The 14,598-nt window shown below is 47.8% G+C and overlaps 1 protein-coding gene across 4 annotated transcripts in view; it reads right to left on the bottom strand.

The window, feature by feature from the left end:
• The window catches only part of RCL1 (RNA terminal phosphate cyclase like 1), a 58,436-nt gene extending 53,549 nt beyond the window's left edge, over window positions 1–4,887 (bottom strand). For 3 of the 4 annotated variants that reach the window (XR_011362148.1, XR_011362149.1, XM_069961924.1), the window contains exon 1: window positions 4,641–4,887. Coding sequence is in view for 2 of the 4 variants with exons in the window: in XM_069961924.1 (XP_069818025.1) it covers window positions 4,641–4,776 (136 nt within the window). In the remaining 2 variants the exon portion in view is untranslated. The remainder of the gene's footprint in view (window positions 1–4,640) is intronic. The other variant, XM_069961922.1, reaches the window with a different exon arrangement.
• Window positions 4,888–14,598: the final 9,711 nt, after the last annotated feature.

The following is a 14,598-nucleotide window of genomic DNA, read 5'->3' as shown; positions in this document are numbered from 1 at the left end:
TAGTAATGGTTATTAGAATAGCGCAGTTACTAAAATAAAATAAAAAAAATGAAATTACAGGTAATGTGGGGTGGTTACGGGCAACCAGGGGTGGTTATGGGCAACCTGAGGTGGTTACAGGTAATCTGGGGTGGTTACGGACAACATGGGGTGGTCACGGGCAACCTGCTGTGGTTACAGGCAACGTGGGGTGGTTACAGGCAACGCGGGGTGGTTACGGGCAACGTGTGGTGGTTACGGGCAACGTGTGGTGGTCACGGGCAACCTGCTGTGGTTACGGCAACGTGGGGTGGTTACAGGCAACGTGGGCTGGTTACAGGCAACGTGGGCTGGTTACAGGCAACGTGGGCTGGTTACAGGCAACGTGGGCTGGTAACGGGCAACGTGGGCTGGTTACGGGCAACCTGCTGTGCTTACAGACAATCTGGGATGGTTACGGGCAACGTGTGGTGGTTATGGGCAACGTGTGGTGGTCACGGGCAACCTGCTGTGGTTACGGCAACGTGGGGTGGTTACAGGCAACGTGGGCTGGTTACAGACAACGTGGGCTGGTTACAGACAACGTGGGCTGGTTACAGGCAACGTGGGCTGGTTACAGGCAACGTGGGCTGGTAACGGGCAACGTGGGCTGGTTACGGGCAACCTGCTGTGCTTACAGACAATCTGGGATGGTTACGGGAAACGTGGGGTGGTTACGGGCAACCTGCTGTGCTTACAGACAATCTGGGGTGGTTACGGGCAACGTGGGGTGGTTACGGGCAATGTGGGGTGGTTATGGATAAACTGAAGTTCTTATAGGCAATCTGGGGTGGGTACCTGTAATCTGACATGGGCACCGCAATCTGGAGGGGGTCATTGGCAATTTGGGGTGGTCAGAGGCGACGTGCGGTGGTCAGAGGCGACGTGCGGTGGTCAGAGGCGACGTGCGGTGGTCAGAGGCGACGTGCGGTGGTCAGAGGCGACGTGCGGTGGTCAGAGGCGACGTGCGGTGGTCAGAGGCGACGTGCGGTGGTCAGAGGCGACGTGCGGTGGTCAGAGGCGACGTGCGGTGGTCAGAGGCGACGTGCGGTGGTCAGAGGCGACGTGCGGTGGTCAGAGGCGACGTGCGGTGGTCAGAGGCGACGTGCGGTGGTCAGAGGCGACGTGCGGTGGTCAGAGGCGACGTGCGGTGGTCAGAGGCATCGTGGCGTGGTCAGAGGCATCGTGGCGTGGTCAGAGGCATCGTGGCGTGGTCAGAGGCAACGCGCGGTGGTTACGTGCAATTTGGGGGGGGGTTACATGTAATCTGGCATGATTACGGGGAACCTGGGGGGGTTATGTGCAACCTGGAAGGGTTACAGACAATCTGGGATTGTTACTGATAAACTGAAGTGCTTATAGGTAATCTGGGGTGGGTACATGTAATTTGGGGTGGTTACGGGCAATCTGGAGGGGGTCACTGGCAATTTGCGGTGGTTACGGGCAACGTGCGGTGGTTACGGGCAACGTGCGGTGGTTACGGGCAACGTGCGGTGGTTACGGGCAACGTGCGGTGGTTACGGGCAACGTGCGGTGGTTACGGGCAACGTGCGGTGGTTACGGGTAATCTGGGGTAGGGTTAGGGGTAATTTGGGAGTAAACTGCAATTATTACTATAATAAAAAGTGTGTGTTTTATTTTTTTGTATGTTTGTCACTTTTTGTACTTTATACATTCATTTTCACTGTATTACTATGATTACTGTGATATTTTCTATCACAGTAATCATAGTTCAGTGACAGAGACCAAATTGGTCTCTGTCACTTTAAATTTTCAGAGCTTGGCTGGTTGTGAAGCGCATGCGCACTTCATAACCAGCCAGGACGTCGAGGAGGAAGGAGCTCCGTGGATCCGGTGAGTATATGGGGAAGGGAGGGTGACTCGGGGACGGGGGGGACGGGGGTGACAGGGGGGGTGGGGGGCGACTTGGGGGGTGGGGGGACATCACTTTTTATCCCCTGTCACCAATCATTTATGGTGACAGGGGATAAAAAGTGCCAGGAGCACATGGTACAAGCGATCAGCGGTATATAGTATATACCGCTGATCGCTTGTACCGGGACCCCACAGGGGGGTCCCCGATGACTGCCCCATGCTCTCCGCTACCTCCGGTGGCGGAGAGCATGGGGCTTTCATTCATTTTAACTTTTTAATCGCTGTGAACCGACGTTAGTCGGTTCACAGCGATTGCGGCGGCCATCTTGGAAATGATGGCCGCCGGGGGAGGGGGGTTAGTTATCGGGGCACTAGGGGGGTCTGATCTGGGGTCTGATATACACTTATTTCATCTCCCCCCGCCGTAGATTCACGGCGGGGGGAGATGAAAGGTGGCGGCGGCACCGGTAATCCTCTTTACCGACGGCCGCCGCTATAACGTTAATAGCGGCGATCGTCGGTAAGGGGGGGGGGCCGGGACGGACCCCACACACTGCCCCAACCCCTCAGCTACCTCCGGTAGCCGGGGGGATGGGGTGGGGGCCGTCCCGGCCCCGCAATCTTATTCTCTGCCATCGCCGTAAAAAGCTGATGGCAGCAGAATAAGGCCCATTAGTGACCGCCGTAGAAAGCCGTATCGGCGGTCACTAAGGGGTTAAGTAGAATAAAAAACAAGCTGCATATTTCCCCATGTAATAGGTGACGTGTGACTGATAAATGAAGGAAGGCCTGAACGGATGTCAGCAGGAGAGAAGCAAGAGCGTGTCCTCCAAGAGGTGTACAAAGGCAGCAGGGTGGGATGGAGAGGGGGTGCTGGTGAGTACAGAACAGTCTCTTACTGTATAACCATAGACAGCTGATATAAATATGTAGTAGGCTTTTATTTTAACCCATTTGGCATCTGCTGCAAATATCACTGTACATAGTAAACTACAAGGAAATCCATCAGAGACCTTGTGTGACAGCACAGTCTCCAGCCACTGCTGCCTTTTACTAATTTATCAACTGGGGCTTGTTCCCATATATTCAGTGATCCAACAAGTTTCCCTGGGGCGCAGCTGACCAAACCGAGTGTCAAAGTGCCAAAACCGATCCCACTGGAGACAATGGGGTAGTTACCGAATTCATTACAAGACAGCATGCTGTAACCACACCTCACTCTCCCTAAAAGGTCTCAATATAGATATACAGGTAGGTAAGGATGTAGGCTGGAAGGGCTGGGATTTCTTTATTGATGCAACAATTTTACTACGTGCACCGCACCACAGATGAGACCGGAGTGCCGGTGGTTTCGGTATTGGCTGGAAGGGCTGGTCAGATATGGTGACATCACTCAGGGGTTCGGGATAAAGCCCAGATCTAGGTGCAGGGGCGTAGCTAGGATTCACTGGGCCTCCCTCCACTGTGGACAGCACAAAGCACTGTGCATATATATATATTATATGCTCTGTGATGTTCTTGCAGCCACAAGAGTGACAGAGCAGAGAGCCAATGGCTTCTTGCTATGACAGTCCACTGTTTTTACCTATAAGGGCCCATTAGGAGCCCTTAGGGTTAAATACATAGGTGCAGGAGCCGACAACCTAGATCTACCTATCATAGAGGGGCTAGGGTTGGCCCACCTCCAGTGCTTCAGCCTGGGCCTGGTGGTAGTCACTTTACCCCTTATGTACTGCAGTGTGTAAGTGACCCAAAGTTCAGAAGACAAAGATATCTGCTTTTCTGCTCATGCACTGATAACCCCTGACCTCTGCATGGACCTCTGCATGGAGATTTGGGCAGCTGGAGAACAGATGTCAAGGGTTATCAGTGCAGTGAGGCAGAGATCTCTGTCTTCTGCTTGTTAACCCTTTTGTTGTGTTGCAGCATGTAAGTAAACATTGGGTCACTTACACACTGCAGTACATAAGGGGTTAAGCAAAAGGACATATGCTCTTACCTTCTCCCCTGGGCCCCCCTCCTGCACGGGCCCCATAGCAACTGCCTACCCTGCCTCTATGGTAGCTACACCACTGTCTAGGTGTAAATATAATAATTATACTCCAGCCTCTGCAGCTGCCAAGCCAATGTTCCTTGTTCTCCACTTCTTTCGGATACTATGATGTCCCAACCCTACGGGATTTGTCCCCTCAGTGACTGAGCGGAGACAACAGAGAACCAGGGACCAGTGAAGGGGCAGGAGTGTCGGCAAGTATAAGAAGGTTTATTATTTTTAGAATATAGAAAGATGTCCTTTTCCATGGACAACCCCTTTAATGCACATGAAACATCTTACACTGCTGGATATGACAGAACTCACATGGAGGTAACTACATATACATCTTGTTGCTGGGTGTTCAGCTGTCATAATAGGAATACCATAAAAAAAGAAAAAAAAACATTCTGAGATACATGTAACATATGAAATATAATATGAGCTCATGTACAACATGATAACCACTCCCTATAGCAGAAGCCAGAGGTAACAGGTCCATCAGCAATGCTATGCTGACATATGGACCTAGAGAGGAGTAGTGATGGTGGGATCACTTCTCTCCCTGAAGATCAGTCCATATACCCCAGCATGACATGGCTGATAACAGAGAACACCAGACTGCAGTCCACCAAGCAGACACAAGCACATGCACACGGGCTTAGCTCCTGCACAGCAGGGGTCACCTCTCCCACTATGTTGCAGTTCACCTTACCCCTTATTCCGGGACTCTCGTCCTTCACTCGGATCTTCTGAATTTTCACCGGCCTCCCGCTCAGGGTGGACAGAACAAGCCGCTGCCTGAAGAAATTGCAGCCCTCGAAGCGCAGGCAGTGGCCCTGGCTCGCCATGCTGCCCCGTTAGAACCTCCGCCTGGACAAGACGCCAGGAACACGCAGCATGCACACGTGGTTTGGAACGGGAAGTCGGATGGAACGCTCACACTGCGATGTGAGAGGTCATGTGAACAGGGTGGAGTGAACAAGCTACAACAACAGCAACCTTTTTTTTTTTTTTTTTTTCTCAAAAAAACTTTATTAGCAACCGCTTGAAAACATTAGGTGTCAGGTTGCAGTCTGCCTTTTATTAGGGTCATAGCAGGAGACAACTAAGCAGAGGGGTCTTCGGTACAATGTCATGTCCGCCTTTTATTTTAATGTTAACTTAGGCCTAAGTACAAAGAAATCCTCACCTCAATATGAACAAATGAAAGCTTTCCTGCTGGTTTAGAAAAATCCTTAAAGTGACGTTCACCTTTTAAAGGGGTACTCCTGAGACTGAAAAACAAGTTTGTTAATATGTTGCTGTAATAAAGTCAAAGAACTTCATTAAAGTAAATGTGTACATTTTTATTTCTATATTGACTTCCATTGACTGGCAGCAGCAGCAAGGAGCGACACCTTCTGCCACCAACGTTGCTGTGCGGGAAGCTGGCGCAAAGCATCTCCACACCTAGCTGTGATTGCTATCACCGCTGGCTCTGCAAAAAAATAAAATTATTTCCAGAGTACCCCTTTATACATGAAGTGACACCAATTGTTTTTATTTTGTTAGTTTTTTTTTTAAATAGGTAAAGTCCTTTTTCTTAAAAAAATTGAAAAACAAAGTTTTTTTTTCTTAAAGTGATTTTTTTACTCTATGGGTATGTTCACACTGAGTAAATCAGGCAGAATTCTGCGACGGAGAGTTCTCGCCTGTCTTAGAGTGACACTGCTTCCCTATGGGACATGTCACTTCTTTGGGCGGCAGCAGCAGAGGCGCGCAAGCTCTCCTATAGACAGCCTATGGCACACTGAGACAGGTAGGAAATCTCTGCAGCGGAATTCCGCCTGATTTACTCAGTGTGAACATACCCTTGGGGTGCGTGCACACTACGGAATTGCCAGGTAGAACCCGCGGCGTAATCCGTCGCTCGTCCCCGCGCGTGGCGGCGCTCATTTAAGCCAATGCCATAGACACTATTCTATGCACGGGTGGATTCTGCGTTCCGTCGAAAGAATTGACATGTCCAGGCAATCTGCCTGGAGCATTCCTAGTGATGAAGAGGGTGGGGAGGAGGGACAGAGAGATTGTGCAAAGTTAGGGCACAGATACTCCTGTTTAGCACGGGCTTCAAGTTTAAAAGTATTTTTTTAGGACAATAACTGCATCACCTGCCGAACGGACCGCAGGACAGATCTTGGATTAAAGGCAGCTATCCGAAGGGACAAGTGATTTGGGGGGACAGATTGTGGGTACAGAGTCGCTTTAAAGTGCAATTTACTATTAGGGATAATGGTGCGTTTACACGGAACGATTATCGTGCAAATTCGCAGGCTAACGATCGAATTAGAACGATAATCGTACGTGTAAACGTTGCGAACGACCAAACAACGAACGAGAAATCATTCATTTTGATCTTACAACATGTTCTAAAATCATCGTTCGCAAAAAATTCGCATATCGTTCTGTGTAAACAGTCGTTCACGGATTTTTCCTATGTGCGAGATAGGCTTAAGTGATCGCAAAACGATCACAAAACGAATTTTCCATATGATATATCGTACCGTCTAAAGGCTGATCGTTATGAAAAAAAAAATCGTTACTCCGACATCGTTAATCATACGATCGGGCGAATTATCGTTCCATGTAAACGCAGCATAAGCCTGGTCTATCTTCTGTGGTGCTGATTTGTTTGTCTCAGAATTGTCTCTAAATAGTCTCATTGGCCCTGGTTTGCCTCCTAGGTAATTAGCATTTTCTTCTCCCTTTTTTTTCAGATACCGGTACGCAGAGGACTACGTTGATGACCAGCGGACTTTAATGTACAATAAAATTGGTAGCGAGGGGTGTGGGGGTGTTATTATTTGAATTAAAAATTGTTTTTAGATGTGTTGTGTTTTCTTTCAATAATTTACAGATTTAGGGCGGGTTCAGACTGAGGAATTCTCGCTTAAAATGTCCACGGAATTCCGTCAGCTGTCCGCCCGCACGGGCATGCGCTTTTCCGCCGGCTCCATAGACACCATTCTATGGGCCGGCGTATTCAGCTATATGCTGAAAGAAGTGACATGGCGGAAAAGCGCATGCCCGTGCGGGCGGACAGCTGACGGAATTCCGCGGACATTGTCCGCGAGAATTCCGTAGTGTCAACCCGCCCTTAGTAGAGGAAACTGTCTGTATAAAAGGGATCTAACTGGGGGTAGGGAGCCTGTCACCCCGGCACGGGGGGTTACAGGTCCTCTTTAAGGAGGGGATTCCCTGCTCCTGTGCTGTAAGGAGGGGTGCGCTATGCACCTCTCCTTACTGTACAGGCCCAGAGGGTTAGTAGTGATGCTACTGCATCACTACCTAACCCCTTACACTCTGTGTACTGCACCCGACACATGGAGCCGCGTACCGGCTCCACATTAGATGGAGAAATACACCACCTCTAGTGTGGAGTCAGTCTGCGACCCATGTGCGACTATTTTAGTTAGTCACACATGATAAATCATGCCTACTTTCAGCCTAAGCTGAAGTAGGCATGATCAGTGTATGTCAGGGAAAAGTTGCAAAATTGCTATTCGGTTGCTCAAAATTTTGCTACTTATCCACTCCAAAAAAAAAGGCCTATATTTTAGATAAATCTACCCCTTTGTCTGTGTCTTGGCCTGGCATCTTCATCTGCGATGTAGTGTCTGGGGATTACCTAATGGTCCTTATTGGCTGCAGTGCAGAGGAAGACGACAGGCAAGGAAATAGGCAGGAGTGCGAAGGGGTGAGTAGGAGGCATACATCAAAAACTGCCTAATGCCCAGTTTTTCCAGAAATGGTTAAGTGGGTCCGGACACTAAGCAGCGCACTGTATAGATTGCTGCTTACTTTCCCTAACTCGCTAGACATCCTTACAGAGGCTACCTTGTCAAGGTGGCAGGCTTTAAAATATTTTGGTAAAAGCTAAATAAAAGAGCATTCCGGTGAATAGAAATTATTCCCGACACAGCCATTGGTGGCAGCAGAGGCCATGTCACCCCATACTGCTGCCACTAAGTAAATAACTATTTACAATTTCTTTAATAATTTTACATTACAAAGTTATATAATTTTATTAAAGAATTGTTAAAAAAAATAGTCACAAGCACATCCCTTTAATGGGTAAGTGACACAATGCAAGTTAAAAACTAGTTTGTTAAAAACTAGTACGGGTCATGATTCATAGTTTTTAATGGTACTATTATTGTTTTGATTGGACTTTTTAATCTCTTTTTGTGAACTTTTTTTCTGATGTATGATGCAACCAAAAATCTGCAATTTTAGTAATAAATATTTTTTGCCATTTACTGTGTGGGATTAATAATAGTGTATTTTAAATAGATTAGACAGTTCGGCATGTAGCAATACCAAATATGTCAATTTTTATTTTGGTTTACAATGTTTTATTTGAAAAATGGGAAAAGGGGGGTGATTTTAATTATTGTGGGAGTTTTTTTATATATTTTTTTATTATATATATATATATATATATATATATTTATAGTGCTCCACTAATAGTGTCTGGCTGAGCCAGACTTTATCAGCATGAACTCTTTGGCAGCATTGAAAGGTAAGTATGGACCCTCTGCTTGCTAAGAAGCCCATCATCACCCCACAGTCATGTTGCAGGGGTACAGGACGGATATCTGAAAGGTGTGGCACCTGTCATTTAATGCTATAATCACATTACATGGCAGCACTAAAATGGTCAAATCTACGCCACCGGTGGGAACGACAATGTCATTCAATAGCTCCAGGGGTCTGCTACACATAGCAATCAACTCTCAATGTCTATGGAATGGGCTCAGCTACTGAACCTGCTAAATTCACCCCTTCATGTCAGCCGACTTAAATATACGTATAGTTGGCATTAAAGGGTTAATTCATACCAATGTTTCAAATCTCCATAGTTGTCTAATGGTAATGATAAAGTATATTGTATGACTCCATAAGTACACTGCAAAACCAGAAAAAAAATAAATGTGTGGTGAAATAGAAAAAAAAAAAAAAAGAAAAAAAAGAAAAAAAAAATTCCAACCATTGTTAACAAATATATGTTCCTTAAAATCCCTCCATTCCCATGCCTATAGCACTTTTATCCTTTGGTCTATGGGGCTGTGTGAGGTGTCATTTTTTGCGCCAGGATGTGTTCTTTCTATCGATACCTTGACTGCGCATATGCGAATTTTTGATCGCTTTTTATTACAATTTTTCTGGATTTGATGCGACCAAAAATGTGCAATTTTCCACTTTGGGATTTTTTTACGCTTACACCATTTACGGTGCCCACACCCCACCACACCAATGCGCTTCCCCCCGGCGCCCACACCCCACCAACGCGCACCCTCCCAGCGCCCACACCCTACCCAACCAACGCGCACCCTCCCGACGTCCACACCCCACTCCACCAACGTGCACCCTCCAGACGCCTACACCCCACCAACGCGCATCCTCCCAGCGCCCACATCCCACCATCACGCACAGTCCCGGCGCCCACACCCCACCCGCGCGCTACCTCCCGGCGCCCACACCCCACCAACGCGCTACCTCCTGGCACCCACATCCCATCCCACCAACGCGCACCCTCCCGGTGCCCACACCCCACCATTGCGCACCCTCCCGGCGCCCACAACCCACCTCACCAACGTACACCCTCCAGGCGCCCACACCCCACGCCAACAACGCAAATCCTCCCGGCGCCCACACCCCACCCCCCCAACGCGCACCTTCCCGGCGCCCACACCCCACCCAACTAATGCGCTTCCTCCCGGCGCCCACACCCCACCATCACGCACCGTCCCGGCGCTCACACCCCACCCCACCAAGGTGCACCCTCCCGGCGCCCACACCCCACCACACCCCACCACATCGTTGTGCACCCTCCGGCGCCCACACCCCACCAGCGCGCTACCTCCCGGCGCCCACACCCCACCCCACCAACGTGCACTCTCCAACGCCACCCTTATCTCTTTAAAAGCTCCACATGAGTATTGCCCCCTCTGGGCCTTCATACAGTGTTTGGGCCCAACTCTGTGCCACATATAGTATTAGGTTCCCTCTATGCCTTCATATAGTATTAGGTCCCTCTGTGCTGCCCTCATATAGCATTAGGTCCCTCTGTGCAGTGCCCATATAGACCATTGCCACCTTTATGCAACCCCCTAATATAGTGGATGCCCCCCTCTTTGCAGCACCCATATGGTAGATGAGCACTTCCTCTGTGCAGCCCCTAAATAGAAATAGTCCCCATGTGCAGATCCCATGAAAATAAGAGAAAAAACAATTCACCTCACACAGGCTCCATAACTGCTGATGCTCCCCGGCACCTCTCTCCTCTCTTACAGTAGACGCAGTTAGAGATGCTGTCTGTGCCAGAAGCCCTGGCAGCCTGTCAACGCTCATTTAATTGAAAGTGCATTGCATTTTAAAGGTTCACATACAATTAAATGGTGTGCTCACTCTAGAATCCGTCCTAGATTCCCAGGATGGCCAGGCAGCAGTGCAGGACCAAGCAACCCGGCTTCCTGACGCATTGGGCCTGTAGCAACTGCTCCGGCCCCTACGGCAGTAGTTATGTCCCTAATTATACTGTATTTTATATTTTTGTATTCCCACTGTGAAGAATTCATTATATCTTATTGTGCGTTCACATGTACAGGATCTGCAGCAGATCTGATGGCGTTGATTTGAAGCTGCAGATTTTATAGTGTCAGTCATTAAAGGAGTAGTCCGGTGGGGGGTTAAAATTCACTACGGGCAGAGGGGTTGGGGGGAAAATGAAAAAGCCAATATGCTTACTGCTCCCTTAGCCCACGCATCACAGAGCTGACTGATTGAGTGGGGCATCTGTCAGCCAGTTCCTGGGGAGCTTTGAAAAACAGCCGACACAATGCTCTCTGCTGCCACCTCTGTCCGAAAAAGGAACTGTCCAGAGCAGAAGAAGGTTTCTGTGGGAATTTGCTGCTGCTCTGGACAGTTCCTGTCTCAGCCGGAGATGCCAGCAGAGAGCACTGAGTAAGACTGAAAAGAAAACATTTCCTGCAGGACATACAGCAGCTGATAAGTATGGGAATATTTTTAAATAGAAATAAATTAAAAATCTATATAACGTTCTAAAATCAGTTGATTTGAAAGATAAAGATAATAGGTTAGCAAAACTTGTTTTGTAGAGGAAACTGATGAGGCATGATTACAATAAAAGGGAATAGCTGACAATCAGGAGCAGCTCGCACAGTTGCCTCACATGGCAGGGCTTCTACTTAGCAGGATAAGACCTTATTCACACATCCACAATTATGAATAGAAAATAGGGTTAAAGTATTTCAATGGCCCCAGTCACACATGTGTGTACAAAGCTGTGATCTGTGCCTCAAAAAAAATAAAAAAGCACAGGCCCTAGTGCAGACTGAAATTGCTGCACAGACACACCAATAGAACTCTACGGGATGCGTATTTTTGCAGATGCAATCCGCAAAGATACGCTTCCATAATCCACAAATTTTTGGGGGATCAGCAATAATTACAGATGCAATGTAGATGGAATTTTGAAGATTGGGGATGAAAAATCGCTGACTCAAATTTGCAGAGCGAAAAATATACTGATGTGTGAATAGACCCTAATGCCTGGCCATACACAGAGGAACGTCTCTGTCAGATTGCAATACTTCCTTGGCCTGCCTGGCCACCACATTTATTACCAATTCAGCTTTTATAGTGAGTAGGCTTCAACAAGCTACTAGAGATGAGCGAGTAGTGCAAATATCGAATCCCATTAATGTCTATGGGAGAAAAATGCTCGACACTTGGAAATCAAAATTTGACCACTTGGAAGTTACCAAGTCCACAACGACACCTCAGGAAATGATGCCAACACCTCTGGAATGCCACTGGGACAGCAGGGGGAGCATGCCAAAGTATTATGCCACTATCACTTTTATTTTTTGCCTTAGCACACAAGAAGTATACAGCCATATACCCCCTCTGATGTATAATAAGAATGCCCTACAGAAGGGAACAGGTGTTGACTTTATTATGTGGCGCAGCACGCAGAACAGTAATACCGCACTAATAATTCTTGCCTTGGCACAAAAGGAGTATACAGCCGTATAGCCTATACAGACGGATACACTGCAGCCTATTCCTCACATTGAATACACTCCAGCTGCCTGTCTAAACACACCTATGTGACCTATGTGCTGCTAGCCGGTTTAATAGCTGTGTATCTTTAGATAAATGTGTTCCTTCTATAGCTTAAGCCCTAACAAGGGCTTTTGGGGGTCTCTCCTGCCTAAAATCACCTAATTCCTGACTGTCCCTGCTACACATTGTCTCCCTGTCTAGCTCCAAGTCTCATCTGAAAACGAATCTCAAATCCACTATTTGATTACTGTGAAGGTCACATGGTTTAGATTTAAGTGATTTTTTTCACCTCCTGTGTGCTCCTAATGCCTGCCCCACCCCCCTGCATAGCTATTGGTTAAAAGGAAAACGCCAGGGAAGGTGGGAGGGGAATCTAATTTTTTCCGGCGGCATTGATCAAATACTCGATCGAAGTCAAGTATTTCGAATATTGTACTATTCGATCGAACAACCTACCAGTGCACAGGATCTACAGGCCCAACTCTAAGCTCTGTGGTCTGACACTGGATGCCATATTCAATTGTTTTCCCTAAAGGAGAATTTCAGGCACAGACTTTATTTTTTAATATAACAATGATATATGTCGGCAGGGGGTGGGTGAAAAAAACAACATGCACTTACCTCCCTAGCAGTGGAATCTGCTGTCCTTCGCTCTGGTCCCCGGCCGCTTCTAGGTCTGAGTGGGACCTGGGCAGGGCCGGTTTTAGACTAGATGTGGACCTGGGCAAAGTTAAAGGTGGGGCCCCAAATGCTGAAATATTTTAGCAACAATTTAAGGTCCCCATACATTTTACTCTTTTGTTGGTGGTACCTGTTGCTCGTGGTGGGTTCGGCCATCAGTGTAAGGTGTATGGGGCTCTCTGGACAGTCCTCTGACAGATGATATCAGTGGACATAGGGGGTCGAGCTTGATGGAAAATCAATGCCCAACCTCTTTGTTCTAAGAGAGATAAGCCGCCATCAGGTCTGTATGGCTATGGCTTTCCCCCTCTTATAGAAAACACAAGAAAACTCAGATGTGCCAAATTTCTGTGTATGGGGAGGACGGGACCAGATGGGAGAGATAATTGTCAGCTGAAGGATTGTTCAGCCAGCAGTTATTGGAAGTGTACGGCCACTTTTAAGGCCGTATTACACGGCCTGATATTCTGCAGAAGTGAGCGCCAATCTGGTAGAATGGAGCTCGCTTAGAGAGCCTACTACAGCAAAAGCGATGGAGGAGATTTATCAAACTGGTGTAAAGAAGAATTGGCTCAGTTGCCGCTAGCAACCAATCAGATTCCACCTACTTAGAATCTGAGTGATGAAAGGTGGAATCTGATTGGTTGCTAGGGGCAACTGTGCCAGTTTCACTTTACACCATGTTTGATAAATCTCCCCCTATGTGTATATATATACAGTATATCATTAGTGATGTGTGTGCAATCCTTGCTGTATATAGTAAACAATAAACATATATACTACCTGATCACGTTCCCCGGTGTCCTCAGGCCGTGTCTGTGATTTATACTACCTGATCATGTTCCCCAGTGTCCTCACAGAGCGATAGCATCCTGATTCGGACAATTTCCGCTTCATGTATTAGGGCCCTTACTCAGTTCAGAAACTTACATGCCGGGACTGCCGCTACATGTCAGGACTGCCGCTACAGGCCGGGACCGCCGCTACATTTTGGGACTGCTCCTACATGTCGGGACCGCCCCTACATGTCGGGACTGCCCCTACATGTCGGGACTGCCCCTACATGTCAGGACCGCCGCTACATTCTGGGACTGCCGCTACATGCCGGGACTGCCGCTAAATGCCAGGACTGCCCCTACATGCCAGGACTGCCCCTACATGCCAGGACTGCCGCTACATTCTGGGACTGCCCCTACATGTCAGGACTGCCGCTACATTCCGGGACTGCCGCTACATGCCAGGACTGCCGCTAAATGCCAGGACTGCCGCTAAATGCCAGGACTGCCCCTACATGCCAGGACTGCCCTACATGCCAGGACTGCCGCTAAATGCCAGGACTGCCGCTACATACCAGGACTGCCGCTACATGCCAGGACTGCCGCTAAATGCCAGGACAGCCGCTAAATGCCAGGACTGCCCCTACATGTCAGGACTGCCGCTAGTGGTGTAAACACAAGAACTATTTATATGAATTGCTTTAAAAAAATTAATTAAAAAAAGCACTATAATCAGGACCAAATATTACCTCCATACCGTTATTGAAGAAAACACACTATATATAGGCCAATATTACCACCATAAAGTGACCGCCCCATAATGACTCTATATACAGACCAATATTACCGCCATAGACTGACCACCACATAATAACTCTATATACACACTATATACAGACCAATATTACCGCCATAGATTGACCACTGCATAATGACTCTATATACAGACCAATATTATTGAAATAGGCTGACCCCTGTATAATGGCTCTATATACACTCTATATACAGACCAATATTACCGCCATAGAGTGACCACTGCATAATGACTCTATATACAGACCAAAATTACTGCCATAGACTGAC

The sequence above is a fragment of the Dendropsophus ebraccatus genome, chromosome 3, assembly GCF_027789765.1.
Source record: "Dendropsophus ebraccatus isolate aDenEbr1 chromosome 3, aDenEbr1.pat, whole genome shotgun sequence".
In the NCBI taxonomy this organism is placed as follows: domain Eukaryota; kingdom Metazoa; phylum Chordata; class Amphibia; order Anura; family Hylidae; genus Dendropsophus; species Dendropsophus ebraccatus.
Note: the sequence above shows the minus strand (reverse complement) of the source record. Positions and strands in the feature narration are given on the sequence as shown.